Source organism: Myotis daubentonii, chromosome 3 (genome assembly GCF_963259705.1).
Source record: "Myotis daubentonii chromosome 3, mMyoDau2.1, whole genome shotgun sequence".
Taxonomy (NCBI): domain Eukaryota; kingdom Metazoa; phylum Chordata; class Mammalia; order Chiroptera; family Vespertilionidae; genus Myotis; species Myotis daubentonii.
Genome location: NC_081842.1, coordinates 202,005,915 through 202,029,935, shown reverse-complemented (window position 1 = coordinate 202,029,935; position 24,021 = coordinate 202,005,915). Strand labels below are relative to the sequence as shown.

Here is a 24,021-nt window from a genome sequence, read left to right as displayed (position 1 = left end):
CAAGAGCAACAGTACCATCAGTACAGCGTTTGAGCTGCTCACTCAAAAGATCTATGAAGATGTGGAGAGGGGTCATGGGGCCAAAATAAATGGGAGTGAAAAGCAGGGTCCCACTGCAGGCCAATCTCAGGAGACAGAGAACCAAAGCAGGGCAAGGGGAAGTGCCTGTGTTGGTGTTCCCTGGGTGGAACAGCCACACACCCCGAAGCCCATGAAACCTTCATGACCCACAAGGGCTATGCTGGGCACAGGACAAGACGATGCTAAGTGAGCTGTTTCTTCTACACAATGGTGAAAATACCAGGACCAGGGATACCGGCAACTAAGTGCAGACAGACCCCAGCATAGACAGGCCTTTCCCCGTCCCTTCTTTGGGCTCAGGATGAGCACAACTTTCTCTAGGAATTCCAGAAGAGCAGGCTTTGCCAAAACCAGGATGCCTCTTCAGTTTGGGGTTCAGGAGAGAAGTCACCCTACCCAATTCTATGGCAGAGAAACTGAACTCAGTTTCTGCTAATGGTGTAGCCTTCCTTCGAGTACAGTAATGAAAACCCCATGGTTTTTTCTTAACCACAGAAATGAATAACATTGCTGCCACCTGCTGACTGGGAAGCTGCATCAGCCTTGCTGCTGCTCCTAACTCCCTCTTGGATTTCAAAGGCTGTAAGCCATGCATCCTGTGTCTTTCAATTATAACTTTTTTATTCTGGAAAAGCAAATGAAAGTCATATTCATATAAACACTGACATTACAAAGTACAGGGGAAGAGGAAGGGAGAAGGAAACAAAAACCTCTACCAATCCTGCTAATACTGTCTCACCAAACAAGACCATACTGCTTTGTCCCATATTCAATCACTTATATAATAAACCACAAATAAAATCTTCTCTGGAAGATACATTGCTCCTCTTTGAGACGGCAGGGAAAAGGGGCCAAAGTGGGGGCAGGAGGCTTTATTCTTTTGGCAGATCCTCTCAGTCATTATAGATATTGCTGCACTGTTAATAAAAAATATATGCTTCTCTGTAAAGCATTAAAAAAAAATCCAAAGATGAGATGGCTGAGGTCTCAGCTCAAGTATCTCCAAATACAATGTTGTCCATTCCCTGATCTTTCCATGTGTTATTTCTTGGTTGTTTTCCGGATCAATGCCATTCTCTAAAAGGAGAGAGAAATAAGCAAAGCACAGGTTAGAGTGAGGAACTTTCTGGGATGTCCGTGCGTGGCTAGCAGGCAGCATGACCTACAGCACAGCCTGGAGCCTGCGGGAACCTACAGGCACAGGGTAGCTCATCAGCAAGCTCCACCTAGCCTGCGTACAATGTGCAGGGCCCCAGAGATGTTCAGACAGGCCAGCGATCCATTCCATGCACCAAAGACACAGACTGCTCTAGGCTAGCAGGATGGCAAAAAGGCTAAAAGGTGACAGCTCCTGCCTTTTGGGGACATAAGGGGAAAAGCCATCAAAGCAGGTGATTTCTAGGGTTTCCACCCACACCCAAACTCTTCTCTGATGATGGAGAAAATAGGAAAGGGCCTTTCTTTCAAGCCTGCTGCCATTTCACACTTGATGACCTGCAATGAAGGAAAGTGACACCAACAACTTCTACCACAACCCATCAGGGAAATAGTCAGATCATGGACTTGGAATTTTACTACTACCAGCCATGGCCAAATTACTGATTTGCTTTGCTCACTCTTTTTGACCAAGAGATTGTCCAAACATTATATTTGTTGATAAATATATACATATATGGCTAAAACGTGGATAATTTGGGAACAGAGACCAAAGGACCATCTGTTATCTGGAGGGACTCATTTCTGAACACTGTGGTCCTTCGATTCAGACTATTAACAGCTTCCTTGCAGGGCTTCCTCTGTGAGCTCCAGAAACATACCTGCTCCAGAGATCCACTCTATGGAAAAGCAAGGGACAGAGGCTCCCAGTTATGCCTGTCAAGCTTAGATTAAGCTCACTTTCCTTTTAAAAAAGTATATTTTTATTGATTTCAGAGAGGAAGAGAGAGGGAGATAGAAACATCAATGATGAGAATCATTGATCGGCTGCCTCCTGCATGCCCCCTACTGGGGATCAGGCCCACAACCTGGCATGTGCCCTTGACCAATTCGAACCCAGGACCCTTCAGTCCCCAGGCTGATGCTCTATCCACTGAGTCAAACTGGCCAGGGCAAGCTCACTTTTCAATCCCGAGTAGCCAGTTACATTAAGACAGGAATGACAGCCTTGTCAAGGGAGGCCACCACTTCCACGAGACTGACCAATGACAGGGACAACTTGCTCCACAAGTGGTGTTAGGTTCTTAAACTGACTCCTCAGTTCCATGGTAAGAGAGGCAGAGAACAAAGGTTAAGCTAGGATGGAGATCAAAATACCTGGCAGAGCAGTCTGGGTGCTACCTCTCACCACAAGTACACGTATTTCTGCTTTCCTTAACCTGTCCTCAGTCACAGGACCATATGTAGTTCACATCACCATTAAGGAGAGGGGCAGGTTCAAGTTACATCCATAATGTTCCATCCATATTAAACAACCTGCATTCAACAGCTTTAAGCAATGCCAGCAGTGAAGTATGACTTCATTAAGGAGATGGGCAGGTTCAAGTTCCATCCATATTAAACAACCTACATTCAACAGCTTTAAGCAATGCCCATCAGAGTTGAGAGACAAACCAGAGACACTCCCCCTCCACCCCAGTGTGGGAACAGCCAATCATCAAGGAAACATCTGACTGATCTCCCATGGAGCTCTGCTGCTGTGAGAGGGAGCGATAACTGCAGTGGTGGTAGCTGTGACCTGCAATGGTAGCTCAAGGGATCAGCTGTGGCTACCCTGGGGCTCCGATGACTCCTCACCTGTTTGTGAGCCTCTGTGGTGCAAGCTTTTTTGTAGGGTCGGATTTCTTCAGAGCCAAATCCTGGGATCCACATATTCCACTGGCGCTCTGCAAGGAAGAGGCCAGCACAGAGATAAGGGGACTGGCAGGCAGGGTCAGGGTGCAGTGTGACCCTCAGACAAGGGTCAGGGGGGACGAATCTCAGCAATCAGCTAAGCTGAGTAACAGTAACCCTGCAGAGGGATTCTACGGAATACAAATGGGGGAATCTCAGGTCGTGCCTCAAGGTGTAATGGATACCATTTGATTTTCTTACAAAGTAAATTGGTCAAAGCCATGGGTGCTGAGTCCTAAGGTTTCCATGCAGAAAGGGAGTCATTTTTCAGTTGTCTTACTCCTATCAAATCTGCAACTGAGGTACGTCCTTGGCCAGGAATCGAACCGTGCCCTTTGGTCTGAGGGCTGTCCACTGAGAAAACCGGCCAGGGCTGTGTATAACTTTTGACTTCCCCAAAAGTTTACTAATAGTCTACTGTTGACCAAAAGCCTTACCGATAACATAAACAGTTAATAAACAAAATTTGGGTGTTACATGTATTGTGTACTGTATTCTTACAATTAAGTAAGCTAAAGAAAAGAAAATCTTAAGGAAGAAAAAATACATTTACAGTACTATAAATGTAAAAAAATAAAATGTTAGATGAATATCTCCCAGAAAAACCCAAGCTCAAATTTAGTGTCTATTATGTAGAAAAGCAGAATACAAATTTATATACACGTTATGATTATAATTTTCTTGGAAAAATGCCTAAATAAGCTAAAAACTGTAAGTGAAACACCTTTTTTTGAAAGGTGGAGATATAATAGCTACATTTACTAATCTCTTACCTTGAGTCAGATCCTGTGCCTGTCATTTTACAAACCTAATTCATAATTCTCACAATTACCGTGTAAGGAGGATATTAGATCTCCTCTTTACAAATGAGGAAATGGACTCTAAGAGAAATTAAGTAACAAAGATAAGGTGACGCAGGTAGGTAGTGGCAAACCCAATGCCTGGGAATACATGAATATCAGAGCCTGAAAGTCTGATCCTGGCACAGAGGTTCCTCCGACTACACTTTTCATGATGGTCCTGACAGAGGAATCATGGGGACACCTCAGGGAGAAATGAGACCATGTACCTAGGTGCAGCTGGACGTCCTTCACCTCCAGGGTGCTGGACTTGCGATGCCGAGCAAGCTGGCAGGCTGCTGTCACTACACTCTCGATAAAATCATCAGCAATCTGCAGCAGCATCTGGGGAAAAGTGGGAGAGAGTAACTATGTCATTGGCAGGTTAAGCTCTTGTTGCTGGGACAACTGTATCTGCCTGAACCACATATTCAGTCAGGCTCCCTTATCAGAGGGCCTATAATCAGCATTGGCCTAAGGTGAGAGGAAGACAGGGGATGGCAACAGAAACACATTACCTTATTAACCAGGTGGAGTGCAACTCACACCTTTCTGAGGATGAGCTTTCTGCACTTTCTACCCAGCAGGCATCAACCAGCCTAATCCCTCACCCCCATATTATCTTCTGAATTAGATGGGAAAACAAAAGTTAATTATTATTATCCCTCACTCACAGTCTCTTAAAGCATTTTTTAAAAAAATATATTTCATTGATTTTTTTTCCCGAGAGGAAGGGAGAGGAAAAGAGAGCTAGAAACATTGGATGAGAGAGAAACATCAATCAGCTGCATCCTGCAACCAAGGTACATGCCCTCGACCGGAATCAAACCCGGGACCCTTCAGTCCGCAGGCCGACGCTCTATCCACTGAGCCAAACCAGTCAGGGCTCTTAAAGCATTTTTATTTCCATTATCTTATCTAGTCCTTATAATAATCCTGTGAGAAAAATGGGGCATGAATTTTACCCTGATTCTACAGCAGGGGATGCTAAGACTCAAGGAGACTATCTTGCTCATGGCTATGTAACTACTAAGCAGTGGTACCAGTATTCAACCTCAAGGTTCTGAGTCCAAATCCTGGGTTCTTTCTACTTCATTATATTAATCCTGTACTGTGTGATGAACAAAAGCAGAATTCTGAAGCTAAAAATCTACATGAAGAAATTGAAATTTTAAGTCAATGCCTTCACATGGCTTCCTTTGCTGACCAAAAATTAAAATAAAATTACTATCACAGATGTAGACATTCCTTGTTCTGCTGGACCATCATTAATCCATTGTCCTCTTTCCTATGGAACCAAATGGATACCATCTAAAGGAAATACTTATGATTAAACATGGCAGGTCAACTGCCAAAATGACCTCCTCTCCTTCCCTAAATCCATGAAAATAGTAGTAAAAAAGACATATAAATCCTCAATGGGAGAGAAAACCTAATGAAAAGAAATTCCAATAAACTTTTTTTTAAAAAATATATTTTATTGATTTTTTTTACAGAGAAGGGAGAGGGATAGAGAGTTAGAAACATCGATGAGAAAGATCGATCAGCTGCCTCCTGCACGCCCCCTAGTGGGGATGTGCCCACAACCAAGGTACAGGCCCTTGACTGGAATCGAACCTGGGATCCTTGAGTCCGCAGGCCGACGCTCTATCCACTGAGCCAAACCGGTTCGGCCCAATAAACTTTTAAAGTAAATTTTTGCTATAGAGATAATAGAAGAGGGAGAACTGAACTAGCATACAGATGTTACAACACAAGTGCCTATAGAGAGGACACCAAGAAGAATTAAACTGATTTTCCCTTCACAATCCCTAAGAGATCCAGGATTTGGAAGTACCATTTATCACAGAAGACTGGGCTGAGGTATGGAACTACAAATTGGGGAATTGTTAATGTCAATACACAGAGCAGTCAATGACCCTTGCACTCCAAAAGCAGCCATACTTACCTGACCCAGAACACAGTAGCTTTATTCCCCATGGAAAATGAAGGGATGGGGCTCTGGATTAGAATACACCAGACATAGCAGAGCAAGGGGAGAGACGCGGCCCCTTTCTCTTGTCTTGCTTCCAGAATGATAGAAGCTAGGGATAAACCCTCCAGATAGAAGTCTGGAACATTTTTCTCTAGAGATACTAAACGACTCAGAAAAAAGGTTTACAGACACAGATAGTTAGGAAGCCCCCAATGGAAGGTCGATTTGTGGACCAATTATTCTGAAGTGGAGCCAATGGTACCCTAGAGCCAGCTGAGAAGAGCTCATGAAAGTCAGTTTTTGCATTTTTACCAATTTTGCATTCAGCAACAATATGTTGATAACTTAAAACAGGGCACAGTGGGAATATCACACCCCAGAAATCCAAAAATGCTGAAAATCAGGGTCATTTTCTCCACAGAGCTGGTTGTTAAACATTTACCAGCACATTACTGGACAAAGACTATTAGTAAGTTCTGATTCAAATCAGCTTTTTAATGGCTCATTATTTAAGAATGGATAGCAACAGATTGTCAAACTGCAGCGGGAAGGCCGGGGAGGGTTGGGGGGCAGGAGGGAGGGGGGTAAGAGATCAACCAAAGGACTTGTATGCATGCATATAAGCATAACCAATGGACATAAGACACTGGGGGATAGGGGAGACTAGGGGACTGTCAAGGGCGGGGGGAAAAAAGGACACATATGTAATACCCTTTGTAATACTTTAAGCAATAAAAAAATAAAAAAAAGAATGGATAGCTAGGATTAGCAGACATTTGAAGAAAGTCTCTAACACAAAAAAGAAAATACAGGAAACAAACCAAAGAGGGGAAAAGGAACCCAGAGGAAACAGACAATGCAGGGAAAAGAAGAAAATGTCAAAAAATTAATTAATATCCTCAGAGAGAAAGATAAGAGAAGGTATTACAACCAAAAAATAAGAACAGAATGGCTTAGGAAAAGAAAAATAAAAAAATCAGTGAACAAGAAGAAGCAACTTGTGGAAACTAAAATTTTTATATTTAAAAATGTTAACAGTATTAGAAGATAAACTAAGGAAAATCTCCCCAGCAAGCAGAACTTAGAATTACAAAGAAATGAAAAATAGGAGTAAAAAGACCAAAAACCTAAGAGGATCAATGAAGAAGATCCAATATCACACCAATTATCATCCCAGAAAGAAACAAAAATAGAGAAGAAATTATCAAAAACTAATATAAGAAAATGAACTGCTCATACACTGTTGATGGGAATGTAAAAGGGTGAAGCACTCTGGAAAAACAGTCAGATAGTCCTTAAAGGAACAGAATTACTATATGAATCAGCAATTCTACCTCTAGGTATATACCCAAGAGAATTGAAAACATATGTTCACACAAAAATTTGTACAGAAACTTTTTAAAAAGAGGAAAAAAACAAAAAAGGTTGCACATGAATGTTCATGGCAAACTTTATTCATAATAGCCCAAAAGTGGACACAACCCAAATGTCCATCAATTGATGAATGGATAAACAAAAGGTGATATATACACACACACACACACACACACACACACACACACACACACTAGAAGCCCGTTGCAGGAGGATTCCTGCAAGAATAGGGCTTCCTGGGGCTGATTGCGCTGCCAAGCCCCTCCACCCAGGGCTGCAGATGGGGGTCCCGCCCACCCAGGGCTGCACACGGGGGTCCCGGGTGGGGGCGAGGTTTAGGCGGCACACGGGGGCCCGGATGACAGCTCACACTGCCCTGCCCTGCCCACAGTATGCAAATTAGCCGCCATCTTTGTTGGCAGTTAATTTGCATATCATACTGTTTAGCCCAGGGGAGGCATAGCGAAGGTATGGTCAATTATTTTTGTCTATTATTAGATTAGATATATAAAAGCCTAAGTGACCGGCTGACCAGCCAGTAGCTATGATGAGCACTAACCACCAGGGGGCAGACACTCAATGCAAGAGCTGCCAAGAGGAGGGAGCCCAATTCTGGGTTGCGTCACCCAAGAACTGCCCTCTTATAATCCAGGACCCCTCGGGGAATATTGGAGAGCTGGTTTTGCCCCGATCCTCACAGGCCAGGCCGAGGGACCCCACTGGTGTATGAACCTGTGCACCGGGCCTCTAATATCCATATAATGGAATATTTATTCAGCCATAATAAGAAATGAAGTAATAATGCCCTCTACAACATGGACGAACTTTAGACTCATTATGCTAAGTGAAAGAAGGCAGTCACAAAAGAACAAATATGATTCCATATATTTGAAATATCCAGAATAGGCGAATCTACAAAGATAGAAAATATATTGGTAGTTGGTTGCCTAGGGCTGTGGGGGCTGGGGAAAAATGGGAAATGACTGCTAATGGGTATGGGTTTCTTTTAGGGATGATGAAAATGTTCCAAAATTGATTGTGTTGACAGTTGCACAACTCTGAATATAGTAAAACCCACTGAACTATATATTTCAAATGGGTAAATTTTATGGTACAGGAATTATATCTCAATAAAGGTGCTGTTCCAAAAAGCCACACATATACAAAAAAGGCAAATATTTTCCCTCTGGTTAAAACAAACAATGGAGCCCTAACCAGTTTGGCTCAGTGGATAGAGCGTTAGCCTGTGGACTCAAGGGTCCCAGGTTCGAGTCTGGTCAAGGGCATGTACCTTGGTTGCGGACACACCCCCAGTAGGGAGTGTGCAGGAGGCAGCTGATCGATGTTTCTCTCTATCCCTCACCCTTCCTCTGTAGAAAAATCAATAAAATATATTTTTTAAAAAATAAAATAAAACAAACAATGGAGTTATACTGTTTTTATAACCTGCATTTTCTTTCTCTATCATTACATATTACTCAGCAAAAGCAAAACAAAAACATCAAAAAAAATACACAAAATCATCCCAGCATTAAGGCACAGAAGTTTCTAGAGTAAAAGAAGCCTCCAAAAACAGCACAACAAATGAAAAAAAAGAGATATACTAAAGTTCATATAAAAATTCAGAATAGGAAAAAGACTGTAAAATTATCATCTACCACAACAGGAAGTCAATAGACTATTATAAAATTAATGAATCAGCCCTGGCTGATGTGGCTCAGTTAATTGGGCATCATCCCATGCACCATGAAAGAAAGGTTGCCAGTTTGAGTCCTGATCAGGGAATATGCATGGGTTGCAGGCTTGATTCTCGGTGGAGGGCGTGCAGGAGGCAGCCAATCAATGTTTCACTTTCACATTGATGTTTTTTTCTCTCTTTCTCTCTCTCTCTCTCTCTCAAAATCAATTGAAAAATCTTTTAAGCCTGGCCAGAGTGGCTCAGTTTGTTGAGCATCATCCCATGAACTGAGGGGTCCCTGGTTTGATTCCTGGTCAGAGCATATGCCCGGGTTGTGGGCCTGATACCCAGTAGGGGGTGTGCAGGCTCTCTCTCACCCTCTCCCTTCCTCTCTCTCTAAAAGATTAATTAAAAATATTTTTTTAAATCTTAAAAAAATTAATGAATCAAAGACTATATGTTTAAGTATATTACTTAGAAATACGGGGGAATAATCTAGGAACAACTAAAACTATTGTGATTGCCTATAAGAAGCAGACTATGTCCTTTTTGACAGGCAAAAGTAGCAGCAGCTGTTAAGTATAAAGTGTCTTGTATAATTATTCCATGGGACCCTCATAATAACCACGTAAATAATGTCATACCTTACCAACACAGGAGGAAGCTAAGTCTCAGAAAGCTTAAGTAATTTATCCACAGCTACAAAGCTGTTAACTGGCAGAGCCAAGAGGCAAATTCAGATTTGCTGCTAAAGTCTGTGCTCTTCACCACAGAAACTTTATCATATACTTGCTCTCAGGGATACACCCTCTGTGGTACCCAGCCCCTTCTTACCTCCTCTACATCTTCATCCAATTGCTCATTAGGATCCACTTCTCTTACTAAGTCTTGTAATTTCTTCTTGGTCAACACCTAAAGTTAATTAGGAGAAGAGTTTTCAGCCAAGTATCAAGGAAACAAACAAAAGAACTCATGCTCTGATGCAGAAAGGTTGTCAATTTGTTGGTTTTAGTTTTCTGCTTTCCAAAGAGTTAACAGTCTGGCCTATCTGGTGACACTGCTGTAAGATTACACTCTCAAGACAGAAGTAGCCTCCGCCCTAGCCAGTTTGGCTCAGTCGATAGAATGCTGGCCTGCAGACCAAAGGGTCCCAGGTTCCATCTGGTCAAGGGTACATACCTTGGTTGCAGGCTCCTCCCCAGCCTGGGCCCTTATCGAGGGCAACCAATTGATGTGTTTCTCTCACATCGAAGTTTCTCTCTCTTTCCCTCTCTCTTCCACTCTCTCTAAAAGATTAATGGAGAAATATCCTCAGGTGAGGATTAACATCAACAAAAAGACAGAAGTAGCCTAGGGAAAGGCAGAAAGAGCAGTTTGGAAGAGAGGCCAACATCTGTCAATTTATTTCAGTCTCATCTCTCTTTCTCACTGTGCCTCACTTTCCCTCTACAGTAAATAATTTGCCATTTTCTGACCACCACAAATTGTACAGTGCCTCTGCTGCTTTGGACATGCTCTTCCACCCTTCTTCCTACCTGCTTGGTTCATGGTACCTCCTTTATTTTATTTTATTTATTTTTATTTAAATATATTTTTATTGATTTCAGAGAGGAAGGGAGAGAAAGTGAGAGAAACATCAATGATGAGAGAGAATCGTTGATCGGCTGCTTCCTGCGCACCCCACTCTGGGGATCGAGCCCATAACGTGGGCATGTGCCCTGACCAGGAACTGAACCACGACCTCCTGGTTCGTAGGTCAATGCTCAACCACTTAGCCACACCAGCTGGGCCAAGGAGGGAAAAGACCTTTTTCAGTGAGAGGAAGAGGCAGCATCTGAGATGGACACCTCTCAAAGCATTACTGGTTCAAAAAGAAAAGACTACAGAGAGCAAAAAGTAAGAGGATGATACCTGATTGTTTTCAGGGCTGAGACGCCCTCCAGACCCAGGCGTGCCTGGTATCTTTACTACTGTAGTGCTATTGGCCATGGAGCCTTGTGGAGGGGTGCTGGCTGGTTCCGGTTTTATGGATGAGAAATTGGACAGGTTGATGAGGGCTGAGGGGCCAAACTGGTTCATAATCTGCCGAGCTTTGGACTTCAGCTCATAGAGCTTATCGAGATCCTGTTTCTTCCTGGAGGTATGAGGACCAAGACCAATCAACTGTGGAAGGCAAACACAAAGATTAGCTCCAGAGGACCTGTAATAAACGATGAGTTTTGAAAGTAAAATTATATGAGGCCTACCACACTTTGAAAGAGTCTTCAGTATATCAGGAATAGTGACTATTTGATACCTGCACATTAAAAATGGAGGGAATGAAGAATATTCATTGCTCTCACCTGATATTTAGAAACCATCTCTTCTCCAAAAGCTAAATGAAATAGTCCACAAAATTGAAATAAGAAAGTATATGAAACAAGGAATCTTATGTGCAAAAATAAACTAGAATGAGCAAGACATTTTTGAAGACTTTGTAAAAATAGAATACATGGGGGAGAACCAAGATGGCGGCATAGGTTAACGCCGGAGTTTGCTGCTTTGAACAACTACTTCAAAAGTGTAACCAAAAAACGGAAGGGACATCACCCAGAACCACAGGAACGCTGGCTGAGTGGAAGTCCTACAACTAGGAGGAAAGAGAAACGCACACGGACACTCAGAGGAGGTGCAGTGCTGAAGTCAAATTCTGAGGTGCGGAGTGCGCGGAGCGGGCTGGTGGCGGAGGACGCGGTTGGCGTTTTCAATCGGGAGGGAGTCGAAGACTCTGAGCAACAGATCCAGGCGAGTCTTTAGGGACCCAGACTCAAACGGCAGAAGCGGGTCTGTCTGGCTTCGGTCAGAGCGAGTGCAGCTTTCTCTCCCAGCTTTGCAGCGGGTGCTGGGACTCAGAGAGGCAGAGCCCCTGGGGACAGGACTGAGAGCCGCCATAACTGCTCTCTCCGGCCCACCCTGTTGATCCTGTTCGACCCGCCCTGCCCAAGCCCTGTACACAGGCATTTGCCGGATAGCCTCAGGCAAAGGCTAGATTACCACCTCCCTAGAGGACAGAAGTTCTCTCACTGCTGACACAGCTGATTCTCATAGCCACTTGGCCTGGAGGTCAAACCCTCCCTGGAATTAGCTACAACAATCAAGATTTATCTATAAGACTGCGAACAAAGACCACTAGGGGGTGCACCAAGGAAGCATAACAAAATGCGGAGACAAAGAAACAGGACAAAATTGTCAATGGAAGAAATAGAGTTCAGAACCACACTTTTAAGGTCTCTCAAGAACTGTTTAGAAGCTGCCGATAAACTTAATGAGCTCTACACAAAAACTAATAAGACCCTCGATCTTATATTGGGGAACCAACTAGAAATTAAGCATACACGGACTGAAATAACGAACATTATACAGACGCCCGACAGCAGACCAGAGGAGCGCAAGAATCAAGTCAATGATTTGAAATGCGAGGAAGCAAAAAACATCCAACCGGAAAAGCAAAATGAAAAAAGAATCCAAAAATGCGAGGATAGTGTAAGGAGCCTCTGGGACAGCTTCAAGCGTACCAACATCAGAATTATAGGGGTGCCAGAAGATGAGAGAGAGCAAGATATTGAAAACCTATTTGAAGAAATAATGACAGAAAACTTCCCCCACCTGGTGAAAGAAATGGACTTACAGGTCCAAGAAGCGCGGAGAACCCCAAACAAAAGGAATCCAAAGAGGACCACACCAAGACACATCATAATTAAAATGCCAAGAGCAAAAGATAATGAGAGAATCTTAAAAACAGCAAGAGAAAGAAACTCAGTTACCTACAAGGGAATACCCATACGACTGTCAGCTGATTTCTCAACAGAAACTTTGCAGGCCAGAAGGGAGTGGCAAGAAATATTCAAAGTGATGAATACCAAGAACCTACAACCAAGATTACTTTATCCAGCAAAGCTATCATTCAGAATTGAAGGTCAGATAAAGAGCTTCACAGATAAGGAAAAGCTAAAGGAGTTCATCACCACCAAACCAGGATTATATGAAATGCTGAAAGGTATCCTTTAAGAAGAGGAAGAGGAAGAAAAAGGTAAAGATACAAATTATGAACAACAAATATGCATCAACCAACAAGTGAATCTAAGAATCAAGTGAATAAATAATCTGATGAACAGAATGAACTGTTGATTATAATAGAATCAGGGACATAGAAAGGGAATGGACTGACTATTCTTGGGGGGGAAAGGGGTGTGGGAGATGTGGGAAGAGACTGGACAAAAATCGTGCACCTATGGATGAGGACAGTGGGTGGGGAGTGAGGGCGGAGGGTGGGGCGGGAACTGGGAGGAGGGGAGTTATGGGGGAAAAAAAAGGAACAAATGTAATAATCTGAACAATAAAGATTTAATTAAAAAAAAAAAAAAAAAAAAAAAAAAAAAAAAAAAAAAAATAGAATACATGGTTAAGTACTACATGCATTATTTTTGAGCATCAAATAATGTTAACTTCAAATAAATCATGGCACAGTCACATACTTAAAACCCAATCACAAAACTTCAGAAAACAGATTAGTTCATTTTGGCATTTCAAAACATGCTTAACTCTATGTCAGAGCTATACCTAGTAAACACAATTTTTAGCAATTGTGAAAATCTTTTTTGTCATCAAGAGCAAACTTTCTCTGAGTGTTAGCAATCTTTAAGTACATGCAGAGTCCCTAGCCTGGAGCAGCTGGGACGCCTAAATTTTAGAGCCAGGAGGTTGAATCTGTGACATCAGCTGTTGTGTCACCAAGATCAGAAGCACATTCACCATGTTCCTTTCACAGTGGCTTCAAAGAACTTACTTACAGCTATCTGAGTGTCTAGATCTTTAATTACATCAGCAACAGCTGTGAGCCCGGTGAAATGAGAGGCAGCCATTTTCAAAAGCTACCTGTAAATGAACAACTAACATCAAGCACCACCCTTGCCACAGAGCCATTTCAGTCCCACGGCCTGGCACATCTTCATCAATTAGGAACCAGGCAAACTGTATGCAGAGAAACATCTCCTTATCCCTTCTAGGCACCAAGAAAAACATCTCCATCTCTTTCATATACAACTTTTTAAATTAATTAATGATTATAATAACATAGACTCTCTTCCTATAAAATGAATGCTCTATTGTTAGGAATAAACTAGCAGGATATGAAATACCATAATTAGCCAAAATTGGGGAATTTTAACCTGCAGAAATCATGGCAATGGTTTCAGAACTTGGTAATGCTTAGAAACCTGAATGAATATTTTCATCTGTTCTACCATTGCCCCTATTGCTGAGTTCTTCCCCAACACACCTTTTTGATATGACACCTTCCCCTGGCTTACCCTTAATAAAAGCAACTAACTGCACTGGTTTAATGATCAAGAGAAACTTGCTGGCCAAGAGCCGGCTGAGGGGGGCAGCAGAGCATCAGTATCACTGACAGTCCATGACTTCTCCCTTGCCCATAAATGCTACCACTGGAAGAATCATGCAGGAAAAGATTGTTAACATAGTAATACAGTAGTTCCCCCACCGCCCCCTTATCCAAGGTTTCACTATCCAGTTCCTGTCAACCACAGTCTGAAAATATTAAGTGGAAAGTTCCAGAAATAAGCAATTCGTACCTTTTAAAGTACCTGCCCTTCTGCATAGTGTGATGAAGTCTTGTGCAGCCCCACTCAATTGTGCCTAGGTTGTGAATTATCACCTTGTCCAGCATATCCACACTGTGTATGCTACCTGCACTTACTCACTTGGTAGTCATCTGGGTTATAAGATCAACTATTATAGTATCACAGTGCTTATGTTTAAGTTATCCTCTAGTAGCCTAATGCTATTTCAGTGCTTACGCCATTCATCTCACTTCATGTCATTCACCTCACTTCATCTCATCACATATGCATTGTATCATCACCCACCTCATCTCACACCATCACAAGAAGAAAATAAGTACAGTACAATAAGATATTTTGAGAGAGTGACCACATTCACTTAACTTTTATTATAATTGTCCTATTTATTAGTTATTGTTTTTAATGTTTTATTGTGCCTAATTTATAAATTATACTTTAGCATAGGAAAGTATGTATAGAAAATACCATTGTATGTATAGGGTTTGGTTCTTTCTGCTACAGACTGGGAGAAAATAATTACAAACAAATAATTCATTTCCAAATAGAATGTATAAAGAACTCTCAAAACTCAACAGTGTAACAAAAAGGTAATTTGATTAGAAAATGGACAAAAGACATGACCAGACATTTCACCAAAGAGGATATATAGATGACAAATAAGTACATGAAAAGATGTTCAACATCATTGGTTTCATTAAGGAAAGGCAAGTTAAAACTAAAATGAAGTTGCAGGTTCGATCCCTGGTTGGGGCACAAATAGAAGGCAACTAATCAATGTTTCTCTCACACTCTCCCTTCCTCTCTCTCTAAAATAAAAACCAAAAACCAAAAATACTTTGCAGTTTCTTAAAAATCTAAGAAGGTACTTTTGGAGTAGCCTAAACATACATGAAGACTAAATGTAATGTGGTATCCTGGGTGGAATCCTGGGATAGAGACAGGACATTAGGGATAAAATGAAATTTGAATAAATTATAGGCTTTACTTAATTACAACAAATGTACCATGCTAATGTAAGATGTTAATGATGTAGGTATAAGGTACTATTTTTGCAATTTTTCTAAAACTTTTCTAAGATATAGTTTATTTAAAAAAAAGATTACTAAATCACAAAACAACAGGATGCATCTTAACATATTTAAGTGGGGGAAAATGCCAGTCTCAAAAGAAAAAATACTGCCCTAATCGGTTTGGCTCAGTGGATAGAGCGTCGGCCTGTGGACTGAAAGGTCCCAGGTTCGATTCCGGTCAAGGGCATGTACCTTGGTTGCGGACACATACCCAGTGGGGAGTGTGCAGGAGGTAGCTGATCGATGTTTCTCCCTCATCGATGTTTCTAACTCTCTATCCCTCTCCCTTTCTCTCTGTAAAAAAACAATAAAATATATTTAAAAAAGAAAAGAAGCCAAAACCGGTTTGGCTCAGTGGATAGAGCGTCGGCCTGCGGACTGAAGGGTCCCGGGTTCAATTCCGGTCAAGGGCATGTACCTGGGTTGCAGGCACATCCCCAGTGGGAGATGTGCTGGAGGCAGCTGATTGGTGTTTCTCTCTCATCGATGTTTCTAACTCTCTATCTCTCTCCCTTCCTCTCTGTAAAAAATCAATAAAATATATTTAAAAAAAAAAAGAAAAGAAAAGAAAAGAAAAAATACTGCATGATTCCATTTGTATGAAATTCTATGTATAATAATAAAAATGTAATATGCTAATTAGACCAGGCAGCCTTCCGGATGACCTTCCGGATGACCTTCCGGATGAAGCTGGGCCTGCGAGGGAAGCCCGGGTCCCGGGTGCCTGAGGGAAGCCAGTGTCAGCAGCCGGGGAAGGAAGGCCTTTTCTTGCATGAATTTCATGCATTGGGCCTCTAGTTACTGATAAAACTAATCTCTACTGATAGACAGGGCAGGGACTGACTGAAGAGGGGCATGAGGGAAGTTTCTAAGGTGATATAAAAGTTCTATATCTTGAGTGGGGTGACACTTACATAGCTGCATACATTTATCGAGATTCATAGAACCATAAATTTACAATGCCTACATTTTATAATATACAAATTATACCTTAATAAAGTTTATTTTTAGCCCTAGCTGGTTTGGCTCAATGGATAGAGCGTTGGCCTGTGGACTGAAGAGTCCCAGGTTTGATTCCAGCCAAGGGCACATGCCTGGGTTGCAGGTTCAATCCCTCATAGGGGACCTGCTGGAGGCAGCCAATCAATGATTCTCATCATTGATGTTTCTTTATCTCTCCCCTTCTCCCTGAAATCAATAAAGAAATATATTTAAAAAAAAGAAAGTTTATTTTAAAAAAACTAAACATGCAACTACCATATGACTAAGCAACTGCAATCCTAGGCACTTGTCCTAGAGAAGTGAAAACTTATGTTCACACAAAAACTTGTATATGAATGTTCCTAGTAGCTTTACTTGTAATAGCCAAAAACTGAAATCAGCTCACATGTCTCTCAACAGGCAAATGGTTAAACCAACTGTGGTACATCATGCCATAGAATATTACTTAGCAATAAAAAGAACCAAACTAGCCAGGCTGGGGTGGCTCAGTGGTTGAATGTCTTCCTATGAACCAGGAGGTCATGGTTAGATTCCCAGTCAGGACACATGCCTAGGTTGCTGTGGGCTTGATCTCCAAAAGGGGGCATGCAGGAAGCAGCTGATCAATGATTCTCTATCCTCATTGATGCTTCTAACTCTATTTCCCTCTCCCTTCCTCTCTGAAATCAATAAAAATATATTTAAAAAAAAAAAGAACTAAACTACTATTTATATACACAGCTTGGATAAACCTCCAGAGAATTACGCAGAGCAAAAACCAATCAAAAAAGACTACAAATTGTTTGTTTCCATTTATATAGAACATTTTTGAAATGACAAAATTTTAGAAAGAGGACAGATTAGTGAGGTTGTCAGAGGCAGGATGAGAGGGAAGTGGGAATGGTTATAAAAGGGCAATACCAGAGACCCTTGTTGTAATGGAATTGCTCAGTATCTTGACTGTAGTGATGAATAAATGAAGAATGATTAAATTGTATGAGATAATGCACATACACACACAAACAAAAGTGTATAACTGAAACTGGGGAAATCTGAGTAAAATTGGTAGGTTGTATCAATGTCAATATCCGGTTGTCATATTACATAACAGTTTTGCAAAATGTTACCATTGGGGAAAACTGGGCAAAGTGTATAAGGGATCTCTCTGAATTATTTCTTGCAACTGCATATAAATCTAAAATTACCTCACTTTTTAAAAATTAGAAAAAAATATTCTCGAGAGTATCTACAGATACCTCAGAGTTTTAAGATAACCAAAAACTCAGGAGCCATAAAATAAATTACTGATATGTTCAATTACATAAAAATCTAAATGTCTAGCCCAGCTGGCCTGGCTCAGTGGTTGAGCGTAGAACTATGAACCAGGAGGTCATGGTTCAAATCCCAATCAGGGCAGGTGCCTGGGTTGCGGGCTCGGTCCCTAGTGGGAGGCATGCAGGAGGAAGGCGATCAATGATTCTCTGTCATCATTGAAGTTTCTATCTCTCTTTCCCTCTCCCTTCTTCTCTGAAATCAATAAAAATATATTTTAAAAATGAGCCCAAGCCGGTTTGGCTCAGTGAATGGAGCATCAGCCTGCGGACTAAAGGGTCTCAGGTTCAATTCTGGTCAGGGGCACATGCCCAGGTTGCGCGCTCAATCCCCAGTAGGGGATATGCAAGAGGCAACCGATCAATGATTCTCTCTCATCATTGATGTTTCAATCTCTTTCTCCCTCTCCCTTCCTCTCTGAAATCAATTAAAAAACAAAAAACTATAATAATAAGAACTTAAAAAATAAATGAGAGGACACTCATGAAATTATCTCCAATAAACATTGTTCAATGAGAATGCAAGGTATAGAACAGTGAGAATAATTTGCTATCATTTACTAAAACATACAGACACACAATTGTAAATTCATAAATTATTCCTGGAAAGATACATAAGAACGGATAAAAGTGGTTGCTTGGGGAGGTGGAGGAATGGTAATATCTGGGTGGCCTATGGGACCAAAGTGGGAGAAGACTTACTTTTCATGGTATACCCTAAATTCTGTACTATGTGCATATATGTTACCTATGAGAAAGATTCTAAAAAGTTATTATTTGGTTTATTTCGTCTGAAGAAACAGGTAATACTGACACTCTGGAAAAGACAAAGCTATATGGATGGAGAGCAGATCAGTTGTTGCCAGGGGTTTGGATGGGAGGTTTATCTACAAAGGAGCAGCATGAGGGAAATTTTGGGGGCGGTGGAATTGAGAAGTAACCAGAGTGCTATGGTACGAAAGGGAGAATTTTGTGGTACATAAATTTAAAAAACAAAGTATCACAACCTGATCAGAATGGTCAATGGCTCCCCAAATGATCTGTTTACTGACAATTTTCATCAAGGAAGTGGATGAGGTTGACCAAGTATAATGGAATGAAGTGACCAATAATAATCTGAATTCCATTATGTAATGTACCATGGTTGCCTCTGGGCTACTCAAATTTGTAACTCTCACGTCCTTAAAATGCCAAGAGATAGGGATGTACTGCTGTGTAAAAATAGGCATTAACTCTGGGAAAGTTTGAGAGAACCACTATAATAGTAAACCCATACTAGCACCTATTATGTGGAAATCACATGCTACGGGATTCACAAAATCCAGAAAGTCCATGCCCCAGTAATCTACTTTGAAAAGCAGTTAATAATTTTATCAAAACAAGATTCTATGGCTGTGAGTAACCCATCACATTTAAAGTGTTGTTAATCGACTGAGGATCGAAAGCCCTACTTTTGCTTTTAGCAACTTTGTTCCTTAAACAGAAATCCAATTGCAATGCTATTATTCTAATAAAAGGATCTGATTTTTCAGAAGGTAGGAAACCAGTGTTGACTTTGGAGTAGTCACAAGACCTGGCCTTCTCATGGGGGAAAAAAAAAGACCTAGCCTTCTCTCTGCATCTGTTCCATTAATAGAATTTTTTTTTTAATGAAGAAAATAGGAGAATAGAAGGCCAAATTGGGTTTAACACCCTTTTACTTTTGAACTGTTTAGAAAGTTATTATTTAAACAAAATACGGAGACAAGGGGACTATCAGCTGGATTGCATAAAAGCCCTATCACTGTGGTGCATGACTTGACTTAATGACTGGGTTTTCTACTTGGTTGTTTATTTCCTCACTGGCTTCTAGATGTAACCAAAAGAGCTCAGATTTCCCAGCCTAAATGAACCAAAATGAATCAATTAATTGCAGTCTGTGAGATTGGAGAGCAAGAGAAATATAGGTTTTCCCTCACCAGTTTTTGGACTAGTTTGATCCTATTTAGGTGGTTTTAACTTAATACAAAGGCAGTACAGTACAGTGGTCAAGGGCATGGACTCTGATGACCGTGTCTGGGTTCAAGTACCAATTTTGACACATACTAACCTTATGTCCTTGAGCAATTTACCTAATCTCTTTCTGCTTCAATTTCCTCATCTCTAGAGTGGAATTAATCATAAAGTATACCTTATGGGATTGTTGTGAGAATTCACTAAATTTATGTATCTAAAGCAGTTAAAGTGTGTGGTACAAAGAACATGTTTTAAACATGTTTGCTAATATATGCTCTCATCTTCTAAATGTTATAGAGATCAGAGTGTTAAAACTAAAAGGCATCTTATAACTATTTTATGACTATAGACATTAGAAAAAGGAAGTGGATTGAAATAAATCAGTAGTGGCAAATGGTTACAAGACTTATAGGAGGTGCTACCATACTACTTCTGCCACTGAGTTGAGCTCCCTGTGACCAGAGTTTCTACAGGCAAATTCTAAAGTCCATTCTAGCTCTAACAATTAGTGTATAAGATTTTAAATTAAGCTCATATGTACAGAGTTCAAAGTTTGTCTTCTGCCTCCAACACATCTGTTTCACTGTACAGACTGTAAGTACTGTTGATATGTCGCCTCCAAAGTATTTTGGGGCTTTCCACAAAGACCTCTGGTCAAAAGTAATATGTTCCATGTTCATATCTGCACTAACACAATGATTTTCTGATCAGGTACTTTGAAATCCTATTATAATAACTCAATCAATACTAGAGCCACCAGTGAGTGAAATAAGTACATTTTTTAAATGCAGATGAGGATATTAATTTAGTAATAAATTATCATTAAACCATTAAGTACCTTGAAATGGTGGCATGGGCATGCTTATTAATCTTACTAGAGGCCCCGTGCACGAAATTCATGCAGGGGGGGGGGTTCCTCAGCCCAGCCTGCGCCCTCTCCTAGTCCCGAAGCCCTCAGGGAGCGAGCCTAAGCTGTCAGTCGGACATTCTTAGCGCCGCCACTGCACTCGCCAGCAGTGAGCCTGGCTTCTGGCTGAGCAGCGCTCCCCCTGTGGAAGTGCACTGACCACCAGGGGGCAGCTCCTGCATTGAGCGTCTGCCCCCTGGTGGCCAGTGCATGTCATAGCGGCTGGTCGTTCTGCTGTTCAGTCCCTTTGCATATTAGCCTTTTATTATTATTAATCTTATAATCTGGTGTAAGTTTTGATCACTGACATACAGTATAGGCGCTTACAAATAGGACAGGCTAACTCATTGGGGAAAAAATAGTTTCAACTAAGTTAGCCCAATTTCCCCAATCATCTAGCTCATGTTACAATTGTAAAGTTAACCCGGTTTAAGCCCTTGTTTCAAATTGGCCTTTGTTGGCCTCCCAAAAACTTCTATTCAGGTCCTGTTTTTCTACCTTGAATATCTATGCTTCTTTAAAAGCCCACAAATTTAAAAAGGAAAAAAAAGATAAAAATAATACAAATTAAAACACAGGGATTTCAATCTTAAATACCACACTACATAAGTACCCTAATAAGTTATAGTACTGGATGCTGAGTCTTAAGAAGGAAGGGTGCTTTCGTTCAATGAAATGCTTTGTATAACTATTCCTTCTATTTTGCTGATGGGCAAACTCAGACACGAAGAGGAATCCACTTAGAAAAGTAGAAAAATTTTTTAGTCAAACACATAACTGGGTTTGACTGGGGCTGGACCACTGAGTCCTCGTGATTTCAGGCAAGGTACTTAACCTCTCTGAACCAATTTCCTTCTCGGTACAATGGGACAAACAGTATCTTAGGTGTGGGGCTGTAAGTGGTAATTAAATGGTATAATCCTTGGAGGTGCTTTTATGATGGTGCCTGGTTAGCCTGAGCAGGTTTCAGTCCAAGACACTGTTGAAGAAGAGACGAGAGACTGGTCCAAGTCTCCCTGCCAACCTTCCCTAAAAGCAGCCATCTCAAGCGAGTGCTTATGCTAAAAATACAGGGTGCAGCTTGTGGATCTGCAACTTCCTAAATGGCTTTCTACATATTTTGGGGGGAGGGATGAGCTTCATTTAAAGGTGTCTGAACTGGTAGTGACATTCACTGTATCAATGTCAACACAGTAACAAGACTACAAATCAAGTAGTAAGAATCCGGGAAAATTCCCGCTGAGGGTCTGAAGTCAGGGCGGATTCCAGAAGCATGTTTTCTAGGGATATTAGCCAAGCATCTCCTCTCTGCTATGCACGGTGGGGTGCTGCTCCAACATCGTGATCTACTCAAAACTGCTCCGCTGTGATCCTCAGCCCTCTTTACATGTCAAATGGGAATTTTTTTTTTTTTTTTTAAAGATGACCTTTTCGGCCCTTCCTTCCATCTCTGAGGTCACGGTTGAGTGGAATGGGATTTAAAGCACTTGTCAAGTATATCACCGAGTTCAAACTGCTTCAACTTCACATCGGACTTTCGCAAGAATGATGCAGAGAACGAAGATGCTTGCATGCGGGCTTCCTAGATTAAGTATCTGATACGGGAAAAGCCTGGCAAAAGCCACGGAGGCAGAGCGAAGGCGTCGTCTTCCCACCAACACATCCTTCACCGCTCTGGGTTCAGAGAACCTGAGGGGCGGGGAATGGATGCCTACATCTCCTCCAAACTCTCCCGTTTTCCCGGAGAGGCTGTTCCTACGGCCAGGGCCCCCGAGCCTCTCCGCTTTCACAAGTTCGGGTCCTCACAGTTGCGTTCCCTCCGCTACTTCGGAGCCTCCAAGCCCCGATCCTGCACCCGGGGAAGCCCGTCTTCCCTGACCGCTCCTGTTCCTCCCAAACCCAAATGTTCTCTTACTTTTTCCGCCCCTCAACGACCTAAGTCTTCGCTGCTCTGCTGCTGAGTCCTCGGGCGCATGGGTCTTCCCTGTCCCGCTTCTGCCTCGCAGGAGTCCAAGTCCTCCCAGCTCCGCTTTTACCTCAGGAGCCCGGGTCCGCACGCCCGGCTCCGCTCCGACCCCTCTCCTCTGAGGAGCGCGGGTCCTCACAATCCTGTCCCTCTGAGACCGCTTTCCCTCAGGTGCCGGAGAACTCGCATCTGCCCCCGGTTCCCTAAGTCCCGCCTGGAGCCCGGGTCCCTACAGCCGCCTCTTCTCCGGTCCCCGATCCCCTCAGTCCCGTCCCAAGAGCCTGATTCCTCACAGTCCCGTCTCCGCCACAATCTGCCTCTTCAAACACTGACCCACTGTGGGTCCGGGTGCTGACTCCCTCCTCCCGCTCTTCTTCCTCCACTGCCAGGGCCCAAGACTCACAGGCAGCAGGTCTATCTCCCCATGATATGCGGAGACTGCCCCAGTGAAGCGATCGTCTCGGCAGCCGGTCCGACTGCTCGGCCCTCCCCAGTACTTCCGGCACCGCTCCCCGCCTCCAACCCGGAAACGCGCGGCTCTTCCGGCCGGCGGGCGCGCGCCTGAGCTGCGCAGGCGCAGACAGGCCTGGGACACGTGGTCGCGGTGCGGGGCCGTGGATAAGTCCCGCCGCCTCGGCTTTTTCCCGGTGGTGGCGGCTGGCAGCCTGGGCAGGCTCAGCGCCTTCCGAAAGCGTTAGGGACCCTGCCCTAGTTGTTTCTAGCCGACTCCGCCTGTCGTATATATCGCTCCCTCTTATGGGTGAGAGGTCGCCATTTTTGGATGGTGCCTTTGTAGTGACAGCAGGACCCGTAGGGATCCTGTTGGACCCTGTGTGTGTGGCGGGGGGGAGGGGGTGGGGAAGAACCTAAGGACCAGAGACACAGCGTGTGTCTGTGAATTGGCAATTAATAATAATAATAATTGAGCGCTAGCAGGACTTTGCCAAGCCCTTCACCTCTGGTAAATCTTTTTTTTATATATAATTAAGAAAGCTTTAAAAAACATATTTATTGATTTCAGAGAGGAAAGGAGAGGGAGAGATAGAAACATCAAGGATGAAAGAGAATCATGGATGGCCCCCCCCCCCCCCAAGGCGCTAGCCAGGCAGGTGCCCCACAAGAATCCCACCGTGACCTCCTGGTTCAGAGGCTGAGGCTCAACCACTGAGCAACACGGGCTCCGGGTAAATCTTTTAACGGTTTAAAGGAAACCTGTGAGGTGAGTGGAGGTGGAAGAGGGGATAGGGGGGGATAAATGGTAATGGAAAATAAAATAAGGAGTAAAGAAAACCTGTG

At 42.5% G+C, this 24,021-nt stretch overlaps 1 protein-coding gene across 4 annotated transcripts; it reads right to left on the bottom strand.

Annotated features, from left to right (window-relative positions):
* Positions 1 to 684: 684 nt before the first annotated feature.
* On the bottom strand, positions 685 to 23,267 carry TAF12 (TATA-box binding protein associated factor 12). Of its 4 annotated transcripts, XM_059690546.1 has the most exons (7): positions 23,129 to 23,211; positions 13,666 to 13,750; positions 10,748 to 10,999; positions 9,671 to 9,748; positions 4,040 to 4,154; positions 2,875 to 2,963; positions 685 to 1,158 (listed from the first exon to the last, which is right to left on the bottom strand). In XM_059690546.1, the coding sequence occupies exons 2-7, from the start codon at positions 13,735 to 13,737 to the stop codon at positions 1,123 to 1,125; spliced, it is 642 nt and encodes a 213-aa protein (XP_059546529.1). In that variant the 5' UTR covers positions 13,738 to 13,750; positions 23,129 to 23,211; the 3' UTR covers positions 685 to 1,122. The 4 variants fall into 4 exon arrangements, with proteins under 4 accessions (XP_059546529.1, XP_059546530.1, XP_059546533.1 ...); XM_059690547.1 differs by lacking the exon at positions 13,666 to 13,750 and having other exon boundaries at positions 23,129 to 23,267; XM_059690550.1 differs by lacking the exon at positions 13,666 to 13,750 and having other exon boundaries at positions 23,059 to 23,198.
* Between the last annotated feature and the right edge of the window lie 754 nt (positions 23,268 to 24,021).